We start from the raw sequence: 22,954 nt of genomic DNA on the forward strand, positions 1-22,954 counted from the left end.
CTTTGCTACTTGGTATCTGTTTGCCTGCACTGCCTGTACTTTGCTATTATCCATCCACTCATTCAACAGATATGTTTTAAGTGTTACTATGTCCCGAGCATTGTGCTAGGCCCAGGGTCTACATAACTCTCCCCAGTCCCTTACATAAATCTCTCCAGTGGGAAGAAAGACATTAAACAAATCAATGCACAAATATAAACATAATTACAAACAGTATTAGATGACAGTAGGAAAGGAACATGAAACAAACAACAAAGAAGACAGACATACTTTATCTTTATTTAGAAGTGACATTTGGCAGAGACCTGAAAGATAAGTAAATTAGTCAAGTGATGAACATACAGTAACAACAGATCTGTGTTTTAGGAAGATATTTCTAACAACAGCACGGAAGACAGATTAGAGAAGAGGTCAGTTAAGAGACTACTGCAATAGTGAAGGTAAGTGATAACAAAACTACTAAAAGTGGAGATGGGAAGGGGAAGCAAACATGAAAAACATTCAGAGGCAGGATAGATAGGCATTGATCACAGATTAGGGAGAGTATAAAAGAAAGAAGTTAAGGCATTTGCCAGGATTCCAACTAGCATAGGTAACCGGAAGGGTAGGGGTTAGAACAACTGAGACATGGAGAACATAGGAAGAAATTTTAAAAGGAAGATAAGTTTGGATTACTGAGTTTTTTGTTGCATTTAAGATACTGGTGACACATTCATGTGGAGATGTCTGACATGCAACTTTGAAAACAAATGGTCTTATAATCAGGAGAACAGCCAGACTAGAAAACGGACCTGGAGTCATCTTTATAGAAGTGATAAGTGATACCTCGGGAATAGAGGAATCACTAAGAGTATATAAAAAGAAAAAAAGACATTAAGGAAACCTTAATCCATATTTGAAGACCTAGTAACAAAACAAAAGCCAGTGGCAAAAGAGAAAGTATTAAATTTCACAGAAGCATCAGTGCAATAAACATTTATCAACACCCACCATGTTCCAGGAACTATGCTAGATACGGGGGTATAAAAAAAAGACAGGACCCCTACCCTTAAGAAATGTATAGCCTAGAGAAGAGATAGAAATAGATTATTTCCAGAGAGTTATAAACGGGGCACCACAGAGACACAGAAGGGAGACACCCAGGAGGTCAGGGAATACTCACTGATGTGAGGCATTAAGATTAAATAAAATGATGCAAAGAAAGTTGGTAAGGGCAAACCAAATGAAATCAAGACAATGCTCCTGGACTTCTAAAATACTGAGTAAGATAACTGGTTTAGGAAAGAACTTGGTTGGAAGGAGCCAAAAGAGGCTAAAGTGATTTAAACTGGAAAGAATAATCTATTCTTGGAAGAAAATAAACATAGAAGATGAAAAAAAGGGACAAAGGACAAGGGGTTTTTGGCCAAAAGTGTACAAGTTTTGGGTGAACTGTTACAAAAGAGAGATTGAAGGTGCCAAGCTGTGTAAGGATATGGGAAGGTGGGTAAAAAGAACTTATTTGAAGTTTGCTGAGCTTTATGTAATTGTATATTTCTATCTCATTAGAAGATTTCACTAATATATTACAGAAGTTCATTACTTTCCAAAGGTTTGGGGCTTGTCTGCTTCTTTTGAATGCAATACTGACACTGGCCCAAAATGACCCAGGTATACGTGACCATGAATGTGTGGAAAAGGTAAATTTGTAAGCACTAATGGTTGCAGAGGTCAAGCATGATGTAAAGAGAGAAGCCACTAGATTTCACATTTATGTGGTGACCTTCAAGTGAACTTTCAACCGAAATGTAGGGGTAGAAAAAAATTACAGGTGGCTCACAAAGTGAATGGCATACACATGGCTCTAACATTGTTCATTCATTCATTCACTCATTCAAAAAATATTTACTGAATGCGTACGATGCACTAGGAACTAGCCTGGGCTTCGGTGAATCAACCAGGATCATGAGACAGATTTCTCAGAAGTTTACAGTCTGATATAGAAGGAAAACAAGGAAATAAACAATTACAATGTGACAGAATCAGTACTAAAACAGGGTAGTATGAGAGCACATGGAAGTTTGACAGACTAGATGGCAGTAACTAGGTTCAAGGTAGTATAGAAGAGAAGTTTATTTTTTGACTGAAAGGAATTTGAGCATGTTTGTAGGTTGAGGAAGAGGAGCTAGTGGACAGGGAGACAGAAGCTGGGGAGGGGTAAAGAGGAGGAGTTGTTGGAAGAAAGTCCAGTGAAGTAGACAGGCAAGGGTGGAAGTGCTGGACTTGGAACAGAAAAACAGCTCTTCCTCCAAAGAAGAGACAGAAGATAAAAAATAGTCCTGATGTGAAAAGAGCATAAACAAACATCTTCTACTTTTTGTCATGATATAAGCAAGATCTGACTTTTATAAAGGAAGCAAAGATGGGGTTGAAGGCTTAAGAACAGTGTGAAAAGTTTGAAGCAGGCAAGGATAAATGAAATGATAACCAATCAACTCCACTTCTTAAGATTATGTAAATGAGAGAAAGCACAATCAATCAACAATTGTGGGCATGCTTTGTTTGGATCTAGAAGTGGAACATGAAGTGGAAGGCAAGCTGCATTTCATGGAATTAGATTAAGTATGAATTTAAAAAGGTAAGTATTAAGAATTATCAAGAAAAATCACTAAATGCACACCCATATAGCATGCAATTATATATGGGCTAATACTAATACAGTCAATGTAGCACTACCATGAGTTTGAACCTGTCACTATCACTTAGTAGCAATGGCAGAGGCTAGAAGGTTCACACAATGAAGGCAGGCAACAGAAACCATAAGTAACCAGAAATGAAGAGGAATCTCACATGTAAAGAAGCTATACAGATTAGATCACATAATGAGAAAAGAAGTAAAAGCCAAGACAGACTGTTGACTAATGATAAGCCTGAAGATAACTGAAGTGTTGTTCCTGCCTTCCTTCTTTCTTCATCATTCTCTTAGCAACTGTTGGGTGCTAGGTACACTATGAGGCATTGGTGATACAAAGAAAAGACAATTCTTGCTTGTAAACTCAAAATACATTCCTGTACCCACAGCCTAATATTTACCAAAACAAAACAAAACTGTCCTGAGTTTTGCTATTCAAAACTACATATTGTTCAATAAGACATTAATCATGAAGAAACAAAATATCATAAAAGGTCAGCAAATTCGTGAACAATTAGCAAAAGGTGCCACCAAAAATGGCACCAAACTCCAGCATAAAGGCCCATAAAATAACGAAGTGCTCTAACTTAATAAACTTCTGTGTATCTTGGCTTTATCACAGATGTTACATTTGACTTTTCATTTAACGGTTGGATTATTGCCAACAAGAAGGCAACGAACATCAAATGGCAAAGCAAGATAACCAGAAGCTAAGTGCTAGAAAGTATTTCAGAAAGAAACCGATACAAGTTCAGTGATCACTACGACAGTAATAATATTTACTGAGCTCTTCCCTGAGCCAGGTATTGTGCTAAGTACACTATACACATCATTAAGCTTTTATAAATTCCCACAATAAACCTACCTATAAGGTAGTTTCTAATATAATCATTTTACAGACAGGAAAATTGAAGCTTAGAAAGATTTGGTAACTTGCCCACACTACAGAGCTAGTAAGCAAAGAAGCCAGGACTTGAATTCAGGTCTTCTTGACTCTTAAAAAATCCGTGCTTTAACCACTGTATGATTGTTTCCCCAAAAGAATGGAATGATGCTAGGCACATGATGGATGCTCGATAGTGTCTGTCATGGAAGGAATGAATGACAGGATATAAAGCAGCCATTGCACAGTAAGCCCAAATGTGGAAAGCACAAATAGAAAAGCAGAAACAATACTTTGAGGATTCACTAAATCACCAACTCAAACTATGCAGCATAATTGTGGATGTCTGGAAAATAGCAGCAACTGATGCGGTAGCCTAATATGCTGCTACAAAAAATGTAATGGCTCTTTCTGAGGGAAAACTTCAGGCTGTCTATGAATCTACAAACCCAAAGAAGGAAATGTCATCAGGCAGTTTAGAAAAGGAAATGCAGATACTGATCAAAACACTATTTTCCACATTTTCTCAGTATGGAAAGGATTGCTGATGCTGCATTGACCTAACAGTCAAGATCACAACTTGCCTTTCATTCTGTCACCTTTCAAAAGAAAGAAAAACATGTATACTGGAAAGCTCATCACATTTTAGGACTATGGTCTTTTAAAAGATTCCCACCAAAAGATTCCTTCTATGGGGCCCAGGGCCATGTTTTATGCCACTGACTCTGCCACTATGATCACAAATGACAGGACCAAGAGAGAGCAACTGTCCCAAGAGCAGCCAATCTACAGACTGGCCAGCAACCTATGAAGGGGACTGACATGAGAGATTAGCCCAACAGGCAATGAATCTAACTGGACTAATTAGATTTCCTCTTACAGAAGATTGAACTCAAGCTGTACGGAAGGGGAAAGTAGCTGAAGGACACAGAGCAGAGGGTGGAACGAGGCAGTTAAGACCATATTGAGAAGATACAGAGTGAGATAATTTGTTTAAAACAAAATAAAGCAGAGTCTGAAAAGGGCTAATAGCAGCAGAGAAGCAATACTTCTGCTGCTCAGAGGGCAACATCCAGACACTAGAGTTGCACTGATTTTTTTTTCTCATTTTGTAACACCTACCTAGTTGAAATCTGAATGGTGAAGCTGAGTTGTACAATTACTCTTGGAATCCTATAAGGCCTGGTCACTCATATCTCCCATATTTCCCCAAATAAAGTCTTCTAATAAAACTCTCCTTAGAAGCTACCAAGTAAAATTCTGTGCTTGCAACTCAAAAAAAGAGCATAACATAACATTTGTATCTATGGGTACATATGCATTTACACGCCTCCAATTAGATGACTAGTGTAAGTTTCTTACCAGCTATGTGAACCTAAGTAAATCACTGAACTTCTCTAACTTTCTATTTTCTGTTCCATAAAACAGGGATAATGAAAGAATAGGTTTTACTTCATAGAGTTGTTGGTAGGATTAGGGACATTATGCATGAAAAGATTTAGCAGAGTGCTTGGCATATAACAAGCATGCCATAAATGTTCATTATTATTAGCTATTACTAAGAATTATCTTTCTTTTTTATAAACACAACACTGGTGAAATTTCCTAAAAACAAGTGAAATCCATCAATATTGAGAAGATAAAATGTTAAGACTTGAAGTCTCAAAATACATGGTGTACAATTTAGAGATGGAAAAGGCTTACTTGCCTTAATACCATTATCAAATATTTATTTGAAGTGTCTTGGTATACATGAAAATGTGCTAGGCACCATACAAAATTATCAAGAGAGTCCCTGACATCAAAAATACACAATCAAGCAAATTAATTCTGCTGAGTGGACGCAAACACCAAAACCTCCAACTTTGGGCATTTTCTCAAACAGATGCACCTATGGTATGCTAGGTCCCTTTTTGTTTGTGGTGTTGTAGTGGTGAAAATATGTAGAGGAAGAGGCTTGAAAATAATAAGCCTCCCAAATTTGGTGTGGAGCAATGAAGATTTAGGAGGAAATGAGCTGCATTTTCCATACTCTTACCCTTCCAAAAAACACTTTAGCTATCTTGGTACTAATGATTTCTATTAAACTAGAAGAAAAAAAGGCAAGGTAGAAGCTGGAAGCTCAGAGGAATAGGGTATAGAAACAATTTAGGAGAAGAGAAATGAATTTGGAAAGTTAGAAAAGCCAAAATAATTGTAGGTTTTAAGTGAGACATGTTTTTAATCTGCATTCTACCATGTGTTTAATGCCTCAAAAACCACAGAACAGCTATTCCTGAAATTGCTGATCCTTATTCCTTTTCAATACCAAGGATCCCTTTAGCTCTTAAAGAGAGACGAAAGGATAGCACAGAGTACAGAAGGATTTGTCTAACAGCACAGCCAATATCCTGCTGCACATATCTTAGAGCTTGGCTTCAGATCAACTGAAAGCCATGGCTAAATCATAATCCTGATAATCTATGGATTCCATTAGAAAAATAACTTCTCCAACTCCAAACTAAGGATCTAGAATACTTCAATGGGTCACTGCAGGAAACCTGGAAACATAATTTCCGAAATTTTTGAAGCATCTCTACCTCATTTTCAGAAGTCATGCTATTTGAAGAGATCTTTTGCAACTTCACAACAGGGAATGATAATCACTTCTACCTATCTCCACATGTATTTACCATAACACCTATAGGGAAACTCCTCTTTCTATACCCACAGCCTCATGCCACAGCAAAATCATTAACTCCCCACTACTGCATCCATAGGCTCTTTAATGCAAACTGAGTAGAACAGACTATTTATTGACCATAAAGTAATATAATAAATATATTCCTAAAAAATCTGAAGGTACATTTCAACAACTAAAGCAACCTGTGTCAACCAAAAACTTAATTCATATATACAAAACTAGACAAAAAACTAAAACCTAAGAATGGGTAATGTGTACACTCTTCGAAGGTTTTCTTCTTAAAGAGTAAAGGGGAGGGGGAGGGAATGGAGACATAAACCAAAAAAAAAAAAATGGTTGTTGTGTATTCAAGGCATGTCTAATGAACACCTGCCCAATGTCAGCTATACTTCAGCTCTCATTTGCACTATTCAAACTTACAAAGTTGAAGAGCAACCTACACCTGTTGCTTCTCCTCTCCCACCACACTTAGGAATGGAAGGCATCTTTAGGAAGGAAGCTAAGTTGAATTCCATAGGAAAACTCTTAATTGATCAAATAGCAGCAAAGGTAGATATAATTTATAGCCAGATAGGTTTTATATAAAATAAGCAGTTTCTGACGGCTCTTTGTGTGCTTTAATCCTCACTATAACCATACAAAATCACCTAAATATGTGTTTATGTAGCCTACATGCAGAAAAGCTTCTGGCACAAACTTCTTAGGCCTCTTCTCAAGAGCCTTAAGCCTGAGCCCCTGAAATAACAGAGCTCAAGTCAAATCAGGAAGGATGAAGACCAGAAAGGAATAAGAAGAACAATACTTTCTGGTCACTTGTTTGTTCTACCTTTCTAAACTGGTCCTAGTTCAGGTTCTCTTATATATGCCATTATCCATTAATTCAGCTATTATGATAAAATGTTTCCAATCTGTCTAATTTAGGCAAGTACTGAGACAGTGCTATTTTTCCTACATGACCCAGATGAAATCTTTTGACAGCCCTGGAACTCTCATTTATTTCCTCTAGATTCCTATTCTGTGGCCCCAGAATTACTATGGAGGAGACACACTGTGAATGGTCCTGTAGAAACAGGTGGGTGGAGTAAGAGAATTCCAGCAATGGGCTCCCCTCCCCCAACATCAATTTTTCTTTCTTCTCTATAGTATTTAACAAGCAAGCAGAGAGGGAAAGGCTGGCATACAAATGAGAGGATGCTGCAAAGAGCAACCCCTAGCTTTTTAGGAATCCTCATATCTTTTCAGGGGTTATCAGCATTTATCTGGAAAATATCTTTGGAATATGTCTTGTGTGTAGGAATGCATAAAAGATAACACCTTGCAAAAGTCAAACATATAGGTTTAATAATGTGCAACTAATGAAGATGGCTTATAAATGAAATACCACCTACACATTTAGTTCCCTAAATATATTATACTATTAGTTATTAAAGTTAGATCTATAAGTACAAATTTTCAATATGTGGGAAAGAAAATCTGTTTTTAAATTAAAGAGAAATTATTACTCTATTTCTTAGAAATAAAACTATCAGAATATAATTCAAGTGTAGCTGCTCATAGTCACTGAATAAGTTTAAATTTGATAATAAAACATTTAAGTTTCAACCAATGCACCTTTGCTGAAGCACATTTAGCTGAAATAACTTCGATTCTGGTTTATTTCCATCACATATAGTACATTTTTCCAACAAGAGCATGTACATTCAATATAGAACATTTCCAGCAATAGTTACAGTCTTTCTAGTTTCCTTTCACAGTATATTTTAGTGCAAAGCACTGGGAAGGTAAATGTTTTTCTAGCTATAGAATCATTTTATTAAGACCTTGTGGATCTTTAACATTTTAAAATTTTATACAAAAAGTATATAGATGGACAGGGTCCCTCCTAAGTACAGGTGTGAACCTATATAAAAACATGGTATATTTTCTGCTGTACCTTTTATAATTATAATTTGACACAAATAACTAAAAAATAAAATATTCCCTAAAAAGTACAAAATATTGATACACAAAAACCTGCCCAAAATTTCATAAAGATAGATGTACTTCTGTTTTTCCTAAAATCTTGATTACAAAAATGGACAAGAATTCATCATTTTCTAAATTTTACAGTAGGAATCAAATATTATCTAAAGTGGTCCTTTAAGATTTTTCTTGGGAGAAAAAAAATCAGGGCTTACACCCGCATCTTCCTTTTGTAGCAATATTTAAGGAAATAAACTAGTATCATAAGAAGTGGTTGTGCATGGATTGTCTGCATCCATAAAATATCAGTAAGCTATTTATTACCTTCATATTAACATTAGTAAATGTGTGGTCTTTAAAAAAATAGGAACTGAAAAATAAGGTTGCATCTATCATTAAAGTGCTTTGTATAAAATTTAAAGAAAAATAGGGGAATGTTTAATTTTCATAAAAACCTACATTTACAAGTGAAAAATGTAATGATCCATGCATGAAAAAGAACTGCAACTTTCCTGTAGTATATATTTTAGGATGAAACTTTCAAACACTGAAGTGCTGGAGAACAAGCTAGAAATAAATGGATGTAAAAATAATTACAAATATTTAGTAAGCTAAATATTTATAATGTGTTGATACTATTTTGTCTTTTGTTCCTAACATACACTCACTAGAAAATCATATATCTATACAATTCAGATGAAAATGTTGCCAAATAAAGAGAAACAAAACTAAAATCACTAAGATATAAAGTCTTTGTCAATTAAAAATTGATATTTTCTTCAGGTTGTTGATCACTTAATCAACAAATTGTTTAGAAAACAAAATTTGTAACATTTTTGTAGAAACTGTAGACCAAATGCACAAGGTCAAGGGTGGATAGCTGATGGACTGTGATGACAACATGTAATATCACAGCTACTTGAAAGTGCTGGAATAGGCAGTGCCTTAGAAACAAGTGGTTAGATGGTTATTTTAGTCAGAAAACAGCAGTTATAGTTGAATATTTAGAAAAATGTTTTTCTTTTTTTCCTCATAGTACCATTTGAAGATGTTTAGTGGTTCTAACACCAATTTAAAGTCTTTCCACAAAAATGAACTCCAAACCTTTTCGTACATCACTTGAAGTTATCTGAGGAGAAATGGGAATAAATGAACACTTTTGAGTTTACTAATAAAACCTTGTTTTTAAAACTATGCAACAGTAAATTACTTCTAAAAGATGGTTTCATCTCAAGTTTTCCACACAAATAAAAAAAGTGTGATAATCAAACCACAACATTTAACCCTCACAGCACTCAAACTAATATTTTGCTTTAGAACCTGAATCTGAAACTAATACTCATTAAATACATTAAATGCCTTAATACAAGGGACACAGGTATAGAAGGTGAACTTTTAAAATATATATAGACTTGCGAAAAGTATAGGGAGCCTACTCATTTTATATTGCATTTTTTAAAAATCTACATTTGTTCCAAAACCTTCTTTAACAAGTAGTATTTTTTGGCCAGGCACGGTGGCTCATGCCTGTAACCCCAGCACTTTGGGAGGCCGAGGTGGGCGGATCACCTGAGGTCCAGGAGTTTGAGACCAGCCTGACCAACATGATGAAACCCCAACTCTACTAAAAATACAAAATTAGCCGGGTGTGGTGGCTTATGCCTATAATCCCAGCTACTTGGGAGGCTGAGGCAGGAGAATTGCTTGAACCCACGAGGCGGAAGGTGTAGCGAGCCGAGATTGCACCACTGCACTCCAGCCTGGGCAACAAGAGCGAAACTCCGTCTCAAAAAAAAAAAAAAAGTAGTATTTTTCTTTCTTCCAAATATGAATTTTACTTTTCTTATGACACACAACCACAAAAAACAAATCCCTAGTTAATAATATTAACTATGTTAAAATGATCACCAAAAAGTTTATTAAAAAGAGAGGGAAGCATTTGGGACCTAAATAAGCATTGTTTCCATAGATCAAAACTAAAAAACAGTAACTAACACACACTCCCAAGGAGAAGGAAAAAAAATCCAAACTTCTATTTACCACCAACTTTCCCCCTTTGCCTGGAAGCACTATGTTAAAAGTAAATGATAAATGCTAATCATTTTTAATTCAATTCGGGGATTTTTTTTTCTGAGTGCAGCACTTTATTTAGCCGTCACAGATTAATTTTTACAATAATTACAGTGCCTCAAAAGATTTTTTCCTATAGTTATCGCCTTCACAAGTTCATTCTAATATATTTAACTTTCCTACAATTCATTAATTAGTAGACTAAGTCACTGAATCAAATTAAACCTGTGCAAAGTTAGTTAAACAGAAGACTTCTATTGTAAACATAAGCCAATATAAATGTATATATTTTACAACATTAAAAGGAAAGCACTGACCCTGTGCCATCTACCTATAACTACATTGCATTGTCCTGTGGAAGATAAGTTCTGAAGTTAACTTTTGTTCCCAAGCCACTGGAATAAAGGTCACTGAAGAGGTAAATGCAATATGCACATTACTCTTGCAGTTCCCATTGCCATGAGATATATGGAAGCAAACGTGTTAAAATGGAACCAGCTATAAATTATGGTCAAATGATTTTTTTTTTAGTTCGATGGGGGGAAAAAAGCAAAACTCTGTAACTGTTCCTCACCAGACAAGAGCCTTAGATCTTGTACTTCGGCCTTTGGTTTTGTTTCCTTCAGGTGAATTGGAAGCATTTGCCTTATGAGTTTTCTTATGATGTTCAAGGTAAGTCTTTTTGGCAAATGCCTTTCCACATTTATTGCATCTGTGAAGAGAAAAGTTTTTTGTGACTTTTACTTCAATACCGACGTCAGCTACTTCATACTTTTTACTAGGAGAGTTAGAAGTGCCATCATGCTTTGAATCACTATGTTTTGCTTCATCCCTCGAAGGGCCTCTTTTTGCCACTTTATTTAGAACAAAATCAATAGGCTTTTTTATAGCTCTGATCTCTAAACTGGCTGTTATTTTCCCAAGATAACGAGATGACTTTTTATGAACCACAGTTATATGTCGTATCACATCACGTTTCCGACGAGTTTCATAAGTGCAAAGAGGACACTTGTAGAATTTAACATAAATGTTATTTCCATCTGTGTGCAACTCGATGTGTTTAGTCAAGTTCTGTTTGGAAGTAAACTGACGTTTACAAAGTTTACAGTAAAGTTGCTTAAAGTCAAAGCCAGCTGAAAGTTTTGGTTTTCTGGTTTTTTGCTGGCCACCTGCAGCCGACGGACTAGTTGATTTAGGGCTTTCAGAGTCTTGTTTAACTTTATTTTTCTGTGCTGCCGGTGTGTTCTTTTTTTCATTTGAATGATTTGTTCCCTTTAATTCATTCTGTGGAGAATGGGTAATGGAAGGGGGTGAAGATTCTACAGAATCTGCTGGTTCAACTTTAACTTTTATTTCTGAACTGTTGGCAGTATTATTAGGGCCTTTTTCTCTTTTAGAGTTTGTTCCAGAAAGAGTTATCTTGTGGACAATTTGCATATGTCTTTTAAGCATTATTTGTGAACTATATTTCCTCTTGCAAAGGAGGCATTTGCATGCAGTTAAATTGTATTCAGCCTTTGAAGACGACTTTTGTTTTCGAGTCTTAAAAGATTTTTTAGGAGAAATAGAATCCAGGAACAAAGGTTGCCCAGGCTTTGTTGCTATATCAGGAGTAATTGAATCCCTCCTTAGTCCTCTATGAACTTCATCAAAATGCCTCCTTACATTCGCTTTTGTAGCAAATGATTTACAACATACTGGACAACTCCTACTTAATGGAACTAGAACATTCTTACTGCGTCCTTTAGAGGATTGGTTTGGATTCTTTCGTGTTTCAATGTACTTTTTTAGTTCTTCCATCTTTTTCTTGTGTACTTTTCGAATGTGACGGCGAACACCTCGTCTAGAATTGAATTCTTTTCTACAAAGACAACATATCAACTGGTGACCAAAATCAGAATTGTCAGAAGTTTCCAAGTCAGCCTGCGACTCCTGAGGTTGTTCATCAGATGTAGGTGCAACTTCATCTGTAACAATCTCAACAGGAGGGGGCTCTACAGTTTCCACCTCTGTATCTGTAACCGGTACTGTTTTTGACTGTTCAGTGCTAGTTTCCTGTATTTGAACTTCGGTTTGTTCAGGAGTACTGCTTGACTCTGTGACTTCAATAGGATTATCAGTCCTCGAAATATATTGAAATACTGCATTTTGATTAGTTTCTATGGGTTCTAGCTTAATAATATATTCTCGTTTGTCCACACTTGGGTATATGGCTTCTAGGAGATCATTTATGGCTTGGCTTTGTTTATCATTTACATCAGGAAGGTCTGTTAAGGAAAAAACAACATTTTAATCTGAAGTAATTAGCCTGCTGTAGCCCTCTAATATTTTAAGATATATTATGAACCTCTATCTCAGAATCTATCATATTACCAGTTTATTTTTATAAGAGCATTATCTACTTTTCAGTATTCTACAAAGATAAAGACTACTATTAAACTAAAATTTCCTTTAAATTCTCATCACGATACACAAAAATGTTAAGGAACATATATAATCTGAAGGGCTACTTTTGCTTCAAATGCCCTTAATATAAAATATATAAGCACTTAGGTGTCCTAAATAATAAAAATGATGTTTCATATTTTTAGTCTGAATGTTTTAGACTAGCAAAGGCAACTCAAATTCTCGTAACTCGATTGATAAAACAGCATGAAAAATGTTACTACATAAACAAAAATGGTATTTTTTAGAAAACATAACAGCATTCCCATTAACTTAATCCATAATAGTCTAATCTAATCTAGTCTATTTGAGCATCTTATGAAAATGAAAGATTTGTAAGCAAATATGTAAACATAAATGGGATGATGTGTAGAAGTGTTTGCCAAACTCAGTCCTATTACATGTCTTCTTAACATGACACAATTTTACTAAAACAAATAATTAAAAACTATACAGATTTATTTAAAAACCATAGGTAGTTTTATTTCCTTGTACAATAATTACACCCTTTACAGGCAATCAACTATCCTATTGTAACAGAGTTGTCTAACACTGGTTAGGTTTCCATGTATTACTACTCTAAAATCTAGCTACAAATTTAGTACCAAATCTGGTATCTATACCAATCAGGAAGTGATTCATTATAGCTCTTCTAGTCTATTCATCTGTCTTTTAAGATGAATAAAGTAGTGTCTATAAGAAAAATACTTTCACAAAAGTATTTCTAGAATGAGTATTGCGAAGACAAGTACACAATAATCTAGCAAATCCACTTACCATTTTACTCTATAAGTTAACTCTACAACTAAAAAATAAATAACTACCAAAAGACAAACTAATTTTCTACTAGTATTTTAATTAAAAGTTTAGATTTGAAATGAATCTCTAGACTGCTTTTTAATTTATATCTCAATGAGAGAATAGTAAGATCAAAATAGTAGTAGGAAATATTTCCAGGTAAATATAAAATTTGTATTTAATCAATGCTGTATAATATAACTTTAAGCCAGCTTCATTATAATTAAAGCCATACTTATTTGGAGATTGCATTTCATACCAATCCCAAAAAGGTTAAGTTGAAAAATGCACAGAATCCACAATGCATCTATGCTTTCAGACTGACAAAGTAAGTTCTATATTTTGTAAGTCAACAAAGAGTTAAATCCATAAACAAGAAAGAATAAGGTAGCCCAATATTGAATTTTTTTATATTTACATTAATTCTTTAAAGAAAGAAAATACCATTAGATACACTGCCAGCCTAATCACACAGAGACAATACACTGCATTCAAAACAAACATTCTGTTCCAGAAAGACTTTATATTAGTCTGCTATCTGCCTTTATCACATAAAGTTATACTGGATCTCAAGTTAGCCTGTAACATAATGTAATTTCTGAGAAAATGACTTATCTAAATTTTTCTGAAAACAAAACTGATCTTCAAATCAAGACCTAGAAAATACTAGAAAGATTAATAAAGACTTTTTAATGCTCTCCACCATTCCCAAGAAATCAACAAATTTACCTCATTCTTTGCTTTTTATTCCCAACCTTCTCATTTACTTAAGGGGAATCTAAATAAGTGATCAATCACATCTGGTTGCAAGTTGTTAAAGAATAAAGAAGTAAAAAGTAATATAAACTAGAAAATCCATTTATGGCCCATATAAACATTCTAAAACAATATCCAGTATTTTAATATAAATAAACATCCTCTTAAATCTAACCTCTTATATGTCATCTTTAGGAAAACCCAAGTGGAAAGCATTGATATGAAAGTACCTAAGAAACTGAATGTAACATTGAGTCAAGTATTTAATTTTATTCTCCATCTCCATCTAAAAATTATCTGTAACTAGACATCATTATCAAATTATCAGTAACTAGATACAATTTTAATGCAAATGTATACTTGCAGTATAAGAATACTTAGCTGTAAAATGCATAACTGAATATATGAATAAAACTTACTGTCATCCATCTGGAGACTTGGTGGGCAGTAGAATTTTTTATGGGTAATTAAATTTGGTAATCCTCTGAAGAGACTGCGGCATAACTTACATTCAAAAATAGTGTCCACATCTTTTAATAAAATATGCTTAAGTTGTTTAGTTCCTGAGAGAAAAAAGAAAAGAAAAACTTAACACAAAAGGTAACTTTAACATGCACTTTTAAACTGGACAACCACTGTTGACAGACCAAAAGTTACTCTTTGAAAACAAAATATAGGCATTGCCAATTTCCACCACAGTATATTTAGAACTAAGTTATAGACTAAATTCTAAGCAAAACCCTACTATCATTTGGAAATCAGGAGAACTAAAATTGATGCTGTGTTCCCACTTCAGCAGCCAATCAATTCTTGATATATCCCAAGGCAGTGGTTCCGACATGAGGTTAATCATTACAATGAGCTGGGAATAAAGATGTACACAGCCCTCCCCTAGAGGTTCAGATTTAATAGATTTGGAGTAGGGCAGAAAAATTAAATGTTCCCCCATTATTCCCTGGCAAACTTTTTGGCTGGTTCTTTCAAGCTCTTTTCTGTATTAGGAAGTAAGCAAGGAGTTTTTCAATACATTTTCCCCTTATTCCTTAAAGAAGGTCAAAACTGTATTACAGGATTGCCTGTGACTTTTCTCTTTAAATTCAGCTCAAATTACTTCAGGTTCTGGGCCAACATGGGATTATGGCTATTTAGCGTGATTCTCTACAAAGTAGAGAATCTTTGTCCATACTGAGACATAATTTTGAACTATGCTTACGCCTCTTGACAGCACTATAAATTTATTCAAAGCCTTTCTCCCTTGAAACACCCCAGTTACAATTAAGTATTGATATAATTACTAGTTTAATGCCTATCTTCTCTACTAGATTATACACTCCAAAGCAGCCAAGAATAAGCCTACCTTATTTACAAGTGTAACGTATTCAGTTCTTATAATGCTCAAAAACAATGTGTTGAAGAAACACTACCAATCTAGGGAACCTAAGTACTATGAAAGAATATCTTTAGGCAGAGAAAAAATAAATGGTAAAAAGCACCTGATCTTTAAAAATAAAAACAGCCACCAGAAATAAAATACAAACGGAAGGTCTTTAGTCACTACTTTCCTACAGCTCTTTGCCACAGGTAAGGTGGCAAAACTGATCTGCAGTAATTTACTAATTAATGTACCTTTACTTTCCTCAAATTAAAACTTTTTTAAAATGACAATATATTGACTTGAACAGGAAAAGACCCAAGTACCCTGAAAAATATCCTTAAGACTGTCTAGGTGCAAAGTGTTGTGTCATTTAAGAAGCATTTAACCATCTATTAAGCTCTGGGACTACTAAAGAGTATAAACTATCTTAGAAGTATAATTAATATAGTAGGGTCTATAAAAGTTAAATAACTCAGATTCAATATTTTGCAATCTGTTTACATTTAATCTTTGAAGTGTATTTTATCATTTTGAAAACGATGATAAAATCATTTCCCCCACCCCCACAACACACACACACACACACACACACACACACACACACACACACACAGAGAGAGGGAGATAATTATTGTTGATCCAAGCATTCAAAACTCTACTGCAAAAAAGTTACCAAGTTATCACAACTTTACTAAGTCTTCAGAGATTCCAAATCTGATATTATCTACTTGTGTGACCTTAAAAAGCTTTATAATCTTTATACTTCGGTTTACTCATGTTGTAAAATAGAAGAAACCTAACCAAACCTAAGTTGAAGAATTATTAAAGAAAATATGAACCTAAATCCCAGGGAAATTATATACTTGAGTTTCTACTGGAAAAAATGTATAGAATAAAATAATTTCTACCATTTCCCAAATCCAAATCTACGTTTACTCCACTAGTCCTTATTACCACAAAATCAGAAAACATAAATTTAAAAAGATTCAGAGAATAGCCTGTTATTCTTTACATAAAAGTAAATTCTCATATATATATTTCTGAAGTCCATTTCACATTACAAAATATCTTGGCAACGGACTGCTAATATATTTAGTTCACAGTTAACTTCATAAGTGAGTGACAAACTATGAGAGGTAGACTGATTTTAAAAAATGCTTTGGCTAAGCCTAATTGACCTATATATATTTCTCAGGAAGTGTAGGTGAGCATAGTAGCAGTGGGAAGAAAACAGGAAACTTTTGCACACTGATTCTAAACTACAAAACCTGCTAGACCCATAATACAGATTCAATTCTGCCTTTAAGGATAGTCAAAAAAGATTGAAGAGGAACACCAAAATAATGTGAACTCAGTTTAACTTAAGAATTCAACTTAAGATTTAAATAGGATACATGTACATGGCTGCAGATTTAAAGCATAAAATAATCAGTCTGTAAACATGAGGTTATACATAAAAAATAGTCAAGTGTAAAATATAAGACTGCATCCCTAAATCAGACATATCACTTTGCCTACCAGCTTCTCAATCACAGAAAAATAAAGACACTATCAATTTCTTAATTAGTCCTAATTATACAGTTAAGTTATATTCAGTAGGGACTGCATATTTATTCTCAATAAACATCCAAAAAAAAGTATTTGCCTCTAACCTTAATTAATCAATCTTAATTATCAATCACAAATGCTTCCCCTTACCCCCGCCACCCCCCCACACCCCCCCACACACACACAGAGAGAGAGAGAGAGAGAGGGAGAGGGAGAGCAAGTGTGTGTATCGTTGACCCAAGCAGTCCAGATTTCTTTCAGGTCCACAGATACACCAACTGTATTCTTTCCCTCACTTTTCAGGCATTCACCTATGTTTTTTCCTCTCTGACTATAACATTCTCCCACTTTCCTGATCTGACTCACTTCTAATAATCCTTCAGATCCCAGTATAGATGTCACTTCCTCCAAGAAGCCTTCAATAATCAACCTCTTCTCTGTTTTTTCTTGTTTGTTTGTTAAAAATCCTTCACCTACACTCTCATAGCACCCTAGACATCTATACTAGCTTATCCACTGTTTTGTAATTAATTTCTTTTCCATATCGCCATTAAACTGGAAGATTAGAACAGAGAAGATATTCTTGATGCTCACCGCTACCCCAGCTCTCAGGATAATGCATGACTGATATTTGCTAAATGAAATACTACAGAGCTCTATGTATTAAAAAAACCTTCTCTAAAAATTAGATTTTTAAAATCTATGTGAAGTTAACTGAGGAGTCAAAAATGAGACTTTAAAACTTTTTTAATTCCACTTACATAGTTAACAAATGAGAAAAATAAGGTGTGTCTCAGTCCACAGAGATAATAAAAGCTTTTCCCCTTAGTTTCAGACACCACTTAAGATTTTTTTATTTTTTCCCATGGAGACGGAATGGCTTTCTTCAAAGTCAGCTACCATTTTCTGATTGCTCTGCTCACTTACAATTGGACACAGCCAACTCTAAGTGCCTCTGTCAATAGCTAAAACTTCCTGTCACCTGAGACAACAGACATGGTCATCTAGAGAGCAACATAAAGTTCCTCCACAGCTCTTGATGCTGAGAAACAGAGAGCCATGCTGACTTCCTTCTTCTTTTCCTATATTGCTCTCTTTCTTGCCTTAGGGTTTTAAATTATCTTAGAAATCACCACTTACTGCTTACATAGATCAGTACCTTTCAAACATCCAGCCCTCCAAAGGAAAGGCTTTTGATAGCTAAAGATTAATGACTGTATATTCCAGAATAGGTGCTCAATAAAAATTACTTAAACTTCATCAAGGGTTTATCTTGTGTTATTCTTTAATGGCAAGTGCATTGCATGTACTGGTGAAAATGTTTAAAATATTTTTTCAAAAGGAATCAGTATTCAATTTTACATTAGGTTGGATGGCAGTCACATTACAATATGACAATATTAATTCTAACTCTTCTATGCTAGACAAAGACAAGGTTTCATTTTCTTACTTAATGCACTGACATTTTGGTCAATGCCCATTTTAAGTGATGACAAGAATGCTTCTTAAATGGTATACTGCTTGCTTACTATTGGCTCAAATATAAACTCAATCTTCTTTAGGATGACCACTTAACTACAATATCATCAAAACACTGCAAGTAAATAAACGTACGTTCCTCATCACAACTCCTGAAGGAAATTTCTTACTGATCATCCTTAACGTAAGGATTCAAAGATACAAAGAAAACTTATGAAATTGAAAGTTCTATCCTAAAACTATCACCTATAAGGGTTGGTTAAATATATATATATATGTTAATTATAGAGCACTGCCACATACCACAATAAACTTAAGTAGAATACAATTATCTTAGGACAGTGCCTACTTGGGGAATCTTTTAGTTTAATCTAACAAACACTTATTGAGCACATATTAAATACCAGGTACACTGTTACTCATTGGAAATATGAAAGATACGGTCTTTCCCCCACTGAGAAACTCAGACCAATATAAATGGCTGTTGTCTTGGGAACGTAACACCAGATGACATGCTTTGAATATGAATGTAAGGAAAACAAATCTACTTCTTATAAAAAAAAGTCCCATTTTAAATTTCCTATAACTGCTATGTAACAACAAAAAAAGAAAAAGCCATCATAGGTATGGCACTCTCCTATGTACCTCAGAAAAATCACGTCCACCCTACGCTTTGCCTTCAGAATCAGGACTGAAGCATCACCATTCAGTCAGAGCTTAAACTAATTGCAATTAAAGTTGTTTTAAGGAGAAAAAAAAAAAGCCTAAGTTAAATGACCAAACCCAAATTTAGAAAGATAATGACAGCAAACATCACATGAAGCTAATTCTCATTTTTCATTACCATACAATTAAAGTTACAATTTATTCCTAAGAGTCAAAAAAAGAGTTCCCTGCATGTACTGCTCTAGCATATTCTACATATAGAATCTTTTTTCTACAAATTATATATTTCTCTTCTTACAATATTATATATTTCAAGAATTTAAAAAGAAGATGTCAGCTTCATATTAAAGACCAGTCTTGAATACCAGACAAAATGATTATCCTTCTCTTTTCCCCTCATTTTTCTCTTTCTAACCATAGGGGCATTCCATAGTTCCTTTGCCTCTAGCACACAACTAAGAAATTCTGAAAGAATATTGAACTCAACCAATTTAATAAACACATAAAAGATATTTAATAAATATGTAAAGGTAGTACACTTTTTATCTGCTATTTAAAATTTTGTTTTGGTTTGGGGAGAGAGGTCAAAGAGGAAGGAAGATAAACTGAAAGTGTTATATAGAGGAGGGAAATTTGAAGACACCATATTAGAAACATGATCCTATCAGAATGACACAGCCAAAGCCAAACTACACAAAGGGTAAGGCACAGTGAAGGTAGTACAAGAAACCAGGGGTTCAGAGCAAACAGCAGGTCTCAAGTCAGCCAATCATCAGGAATTTCCAAGTGGAAAACCTGCAGCTGCAAAACACACAGGCCTCTTAAAAAATGAGGCATCTATCTATGGACTGATGTCAACAAGAAATAGTTGAATCTACAGTTAATAAAGCAAAGGTACACAAGAGTACATACAGTCAGCTACCATTTGTGTTAAGAAGAAAATGAGGGATATATGTTTGTATATGTATAAAAGGTCTCTGGAAGAAGACACATAAACCATGTAGCAGCGTTGCCTGAGCAAAGGGGAACTGAAGGACAGAAGAGTATAGAAACTTATTTTTTCCTCTATACCCTTCTGTACTTTACTATTTAAAACCACAGACACATATTACTTATTATAAAAAGAAAAACCCATTTAACTTAATTTGCAAGTTAAGCAGACTAATAAAGATATACCAGAAGTCAATAAGAATTTGTAATTTAAATCCAAGAAAACAGTTCAAAGGAAAAGCTGAAATGTCAGGCAAACAGGATGGGTTAAAACTGGTCAAGCAGTCAGTATAGCACACATCAAGTGGTGGACGTTAAAAATGAGTCAACTCCTTCATAAGACAGAACCTTTTATGAACTTCCAGCTTGCATAGGAATTAATACCTGGTCATAGACAGCCCAGTGTAGGCAGAAGGTGAGACACAAAAGGAGATGATACAGCACTTGAAGATAACTATCTGAGCTTGAAGATAAAGGTAGATAACCTAACATATTACTACCATTCAACCTGATTTATACCCTATAGGTTAACAAGAGCAAAAGCACGGACTTCAGGGTTCTATCTTCAAATATCTGTCAAAGATATATAGCACCACCAGGATAGTTCTTTAAATGCAATGTGTGTGACCTAATTGTAATGGAAAGAGCCTAGAAATAGATGAGTCATTGAGGGTGTGCTTGGGAGTAGAGTGGAATAGGAAGAACAGAGCCTCAGAGCTAGAAGGGATCTTTGTCCCCAAGTTATACAGTCTAGACTTCCATACCATTCTCCCAAGGTTTTAGTCAGTCTCAACTTAAATGCCTTAGTGCTAAAGAAGGGCTACCACAGTAGACATTAGATTAACCAGAAATGCAAGAGATTACTATCTTGAAGAAACTAAAATTTCTTAGTTACAGGATACAGTAATGAAGTAAAATAATTCTTTTTTTAATCCAAAATTAGTTTCTTTGTACCACTCAGCATATTTCTAAATCACCTCTAACTTAAACTGTTGGGTACTCAGAAAATTAAAATAATAGTATTTTCAGAATTTGCCTAAATAAAAAATAACTCAAAAGGCAAATTTGCTGATATCATTTTAAAAAGATCGCAGTTCAAAACATCAACATAAAATGGCTTTGGAATTTTACCATTTCAAATTACCCGTTTCACTGCCTCACTTCTTTAGCTCAGAGAGTAAAAATACGACGAACACAGAGAACAGATATGATCACAACATAATAAGAAAATAATTAATTTAATCTTTAAATATTTGCCTTCTAAAATTAAAAAAGATTTTTGGAATCTTTTTTAATTCTGTACCCACACAGATTTTGGGTACAGGTTCTTGTTGAAAAGGCAGTTTTTTAACAAGTCAAAGCACTTATGACTTAACTAATTCTAACTTCTTTTTTTTTGAGAGAGTCTCACTCTTTCGTCCAGGCTGGACTGCAGTGGCGCTATCTTGGCTCACTGCAAGCTCCCCCTCCCGGGTTCACGCCATTCTCCTGCCTCAGCCTCTCGAGTAGCTGAGACTACAGGCGCCAGCCGCAGCCCCCCGGCTAATTTTTTGTATTTTTAGTAGAGACGGAGTTTCACCGTGTTAGCCAGGATGGTATCGATCTCCTGACCTCGTGATCTGCCCGCCTCGGCCTCCCAAAGTGCTGGGATTACAGATGTGAGCCACCGCGCCCGGCCTAATTCTAACTTCTTAATAAAAAAACACTATAGTAAACTGACATAGTATAACTTCATTAATTCCAAATTAAGAATTTTAAAAAAGAAACCTGTAACAAGAAATATTACTAAATATGAAAAGCTATTGCTGTCATTTCCATGGTATGAGAAAGAACCAAAAAAACCCCTTTAATCTCTATTCTAAAAGAGCTAAAACAAACAGACACTATTTTTTCTGTTATGCCAGAAATATAAATACTGTCCCTAATAAGTAAAATTCTATTTTAATTGAACTTATCACAAGAAAATTTGACCTATAAATTATCTGTTAGTCGAGGGCAATTATCAAAAGTAAAAATCAAAAAACAAAAAATCCCTAAAATAGTTTATACCACCATCCAATATAAGGATAGGCACTTGGTATACAAGCAATGCTTCCTAAATTAAATACAGATAAAAGCAATGCCATGAGTACTACAGATGAAAAGTCTAAGAAATGGATCTTTTGGAGAGTCAGAGAAAAAATAAATGTTTTAATTCAGATTCTATTTCTTAGAATCCTAAAGTAAAGCAAATATATGATTTCCCCGTTTATAACAATTTAGAAACAAGCAACTCAAAAAATCTCATGAATACAAAACAAGTAGTTACATATGAATTATTTTTTCCTTTGAACCTCAGAAATTTTTCATTAAGGTAGTTAAGATTTAAATAATGACAAGGTATTCTAATCCTCTAAGTGTCCATCAGTCATATTTATTTGCTTGTTCACATCTGAGTGAATACTCTGTAATGTCAGAGAAGCCAAATACACAAGGGGTGGACAAGTAGATTATAGGAATCACAGCAACCTAACATCTTACTGATAACATAGGGGCGCTAACAGTTCCCAGTCATTTCACATGTTATAAGTAATACCTATTTTAAAACACTGGATTGCAATTACACAATTATATTTATTATAAAGCTAA

At 34.5% G+C, this 22,954-nt stretch overlaps 1 protein-coding gene across 5 annotated transcripts in view; it reads right to left on the minus strand.

Moving 5' to 3' along the window:
- ZNF800 (zinc finger protein 800) overlaps positions 1-22,954 on the minus strand; it is a 248,557-nt gene that overhangs the window by 20,134 nt on the left and 205,469 nt on the right. For 3 of the 5 annotated variants that reach the window (XM_034964913.2, XM_063606372.1, XM_034964912.3), the window contains 2 exons: positions 14,688-14,831; positions 10,844-12,536 (listed from right to left, as the gene is read on the minus strand). In XM_034964913.2, the coding sequence (XP_034820804.1) occupies positions 10,844-12,536; positions 14,688-14,831 (1,837 nt within the window). Of the gene's footprint in view, positions 1-7,556; positions 9,329-10,843; positions 12,537-14,687; positions 14,832-22,954 lie in introns of those variants that run through there. The other 2 variants (XM_063606373.1, XM_034964915.3) reach the window with 1 other exon arrangement.

Source organism: Pan paniscus, chromosome 6, assembly GCF_029289425.2.
Source record: "Pan paniscus chromosome 6, NHGRI_mPanPan1-v2.0_pri, whole genome shotgun sequence".
NCBI lineage: Eukaryota > Metazoa > Chordata > Mammalia > Primates > Hominidae > Pan > Pan paniscus.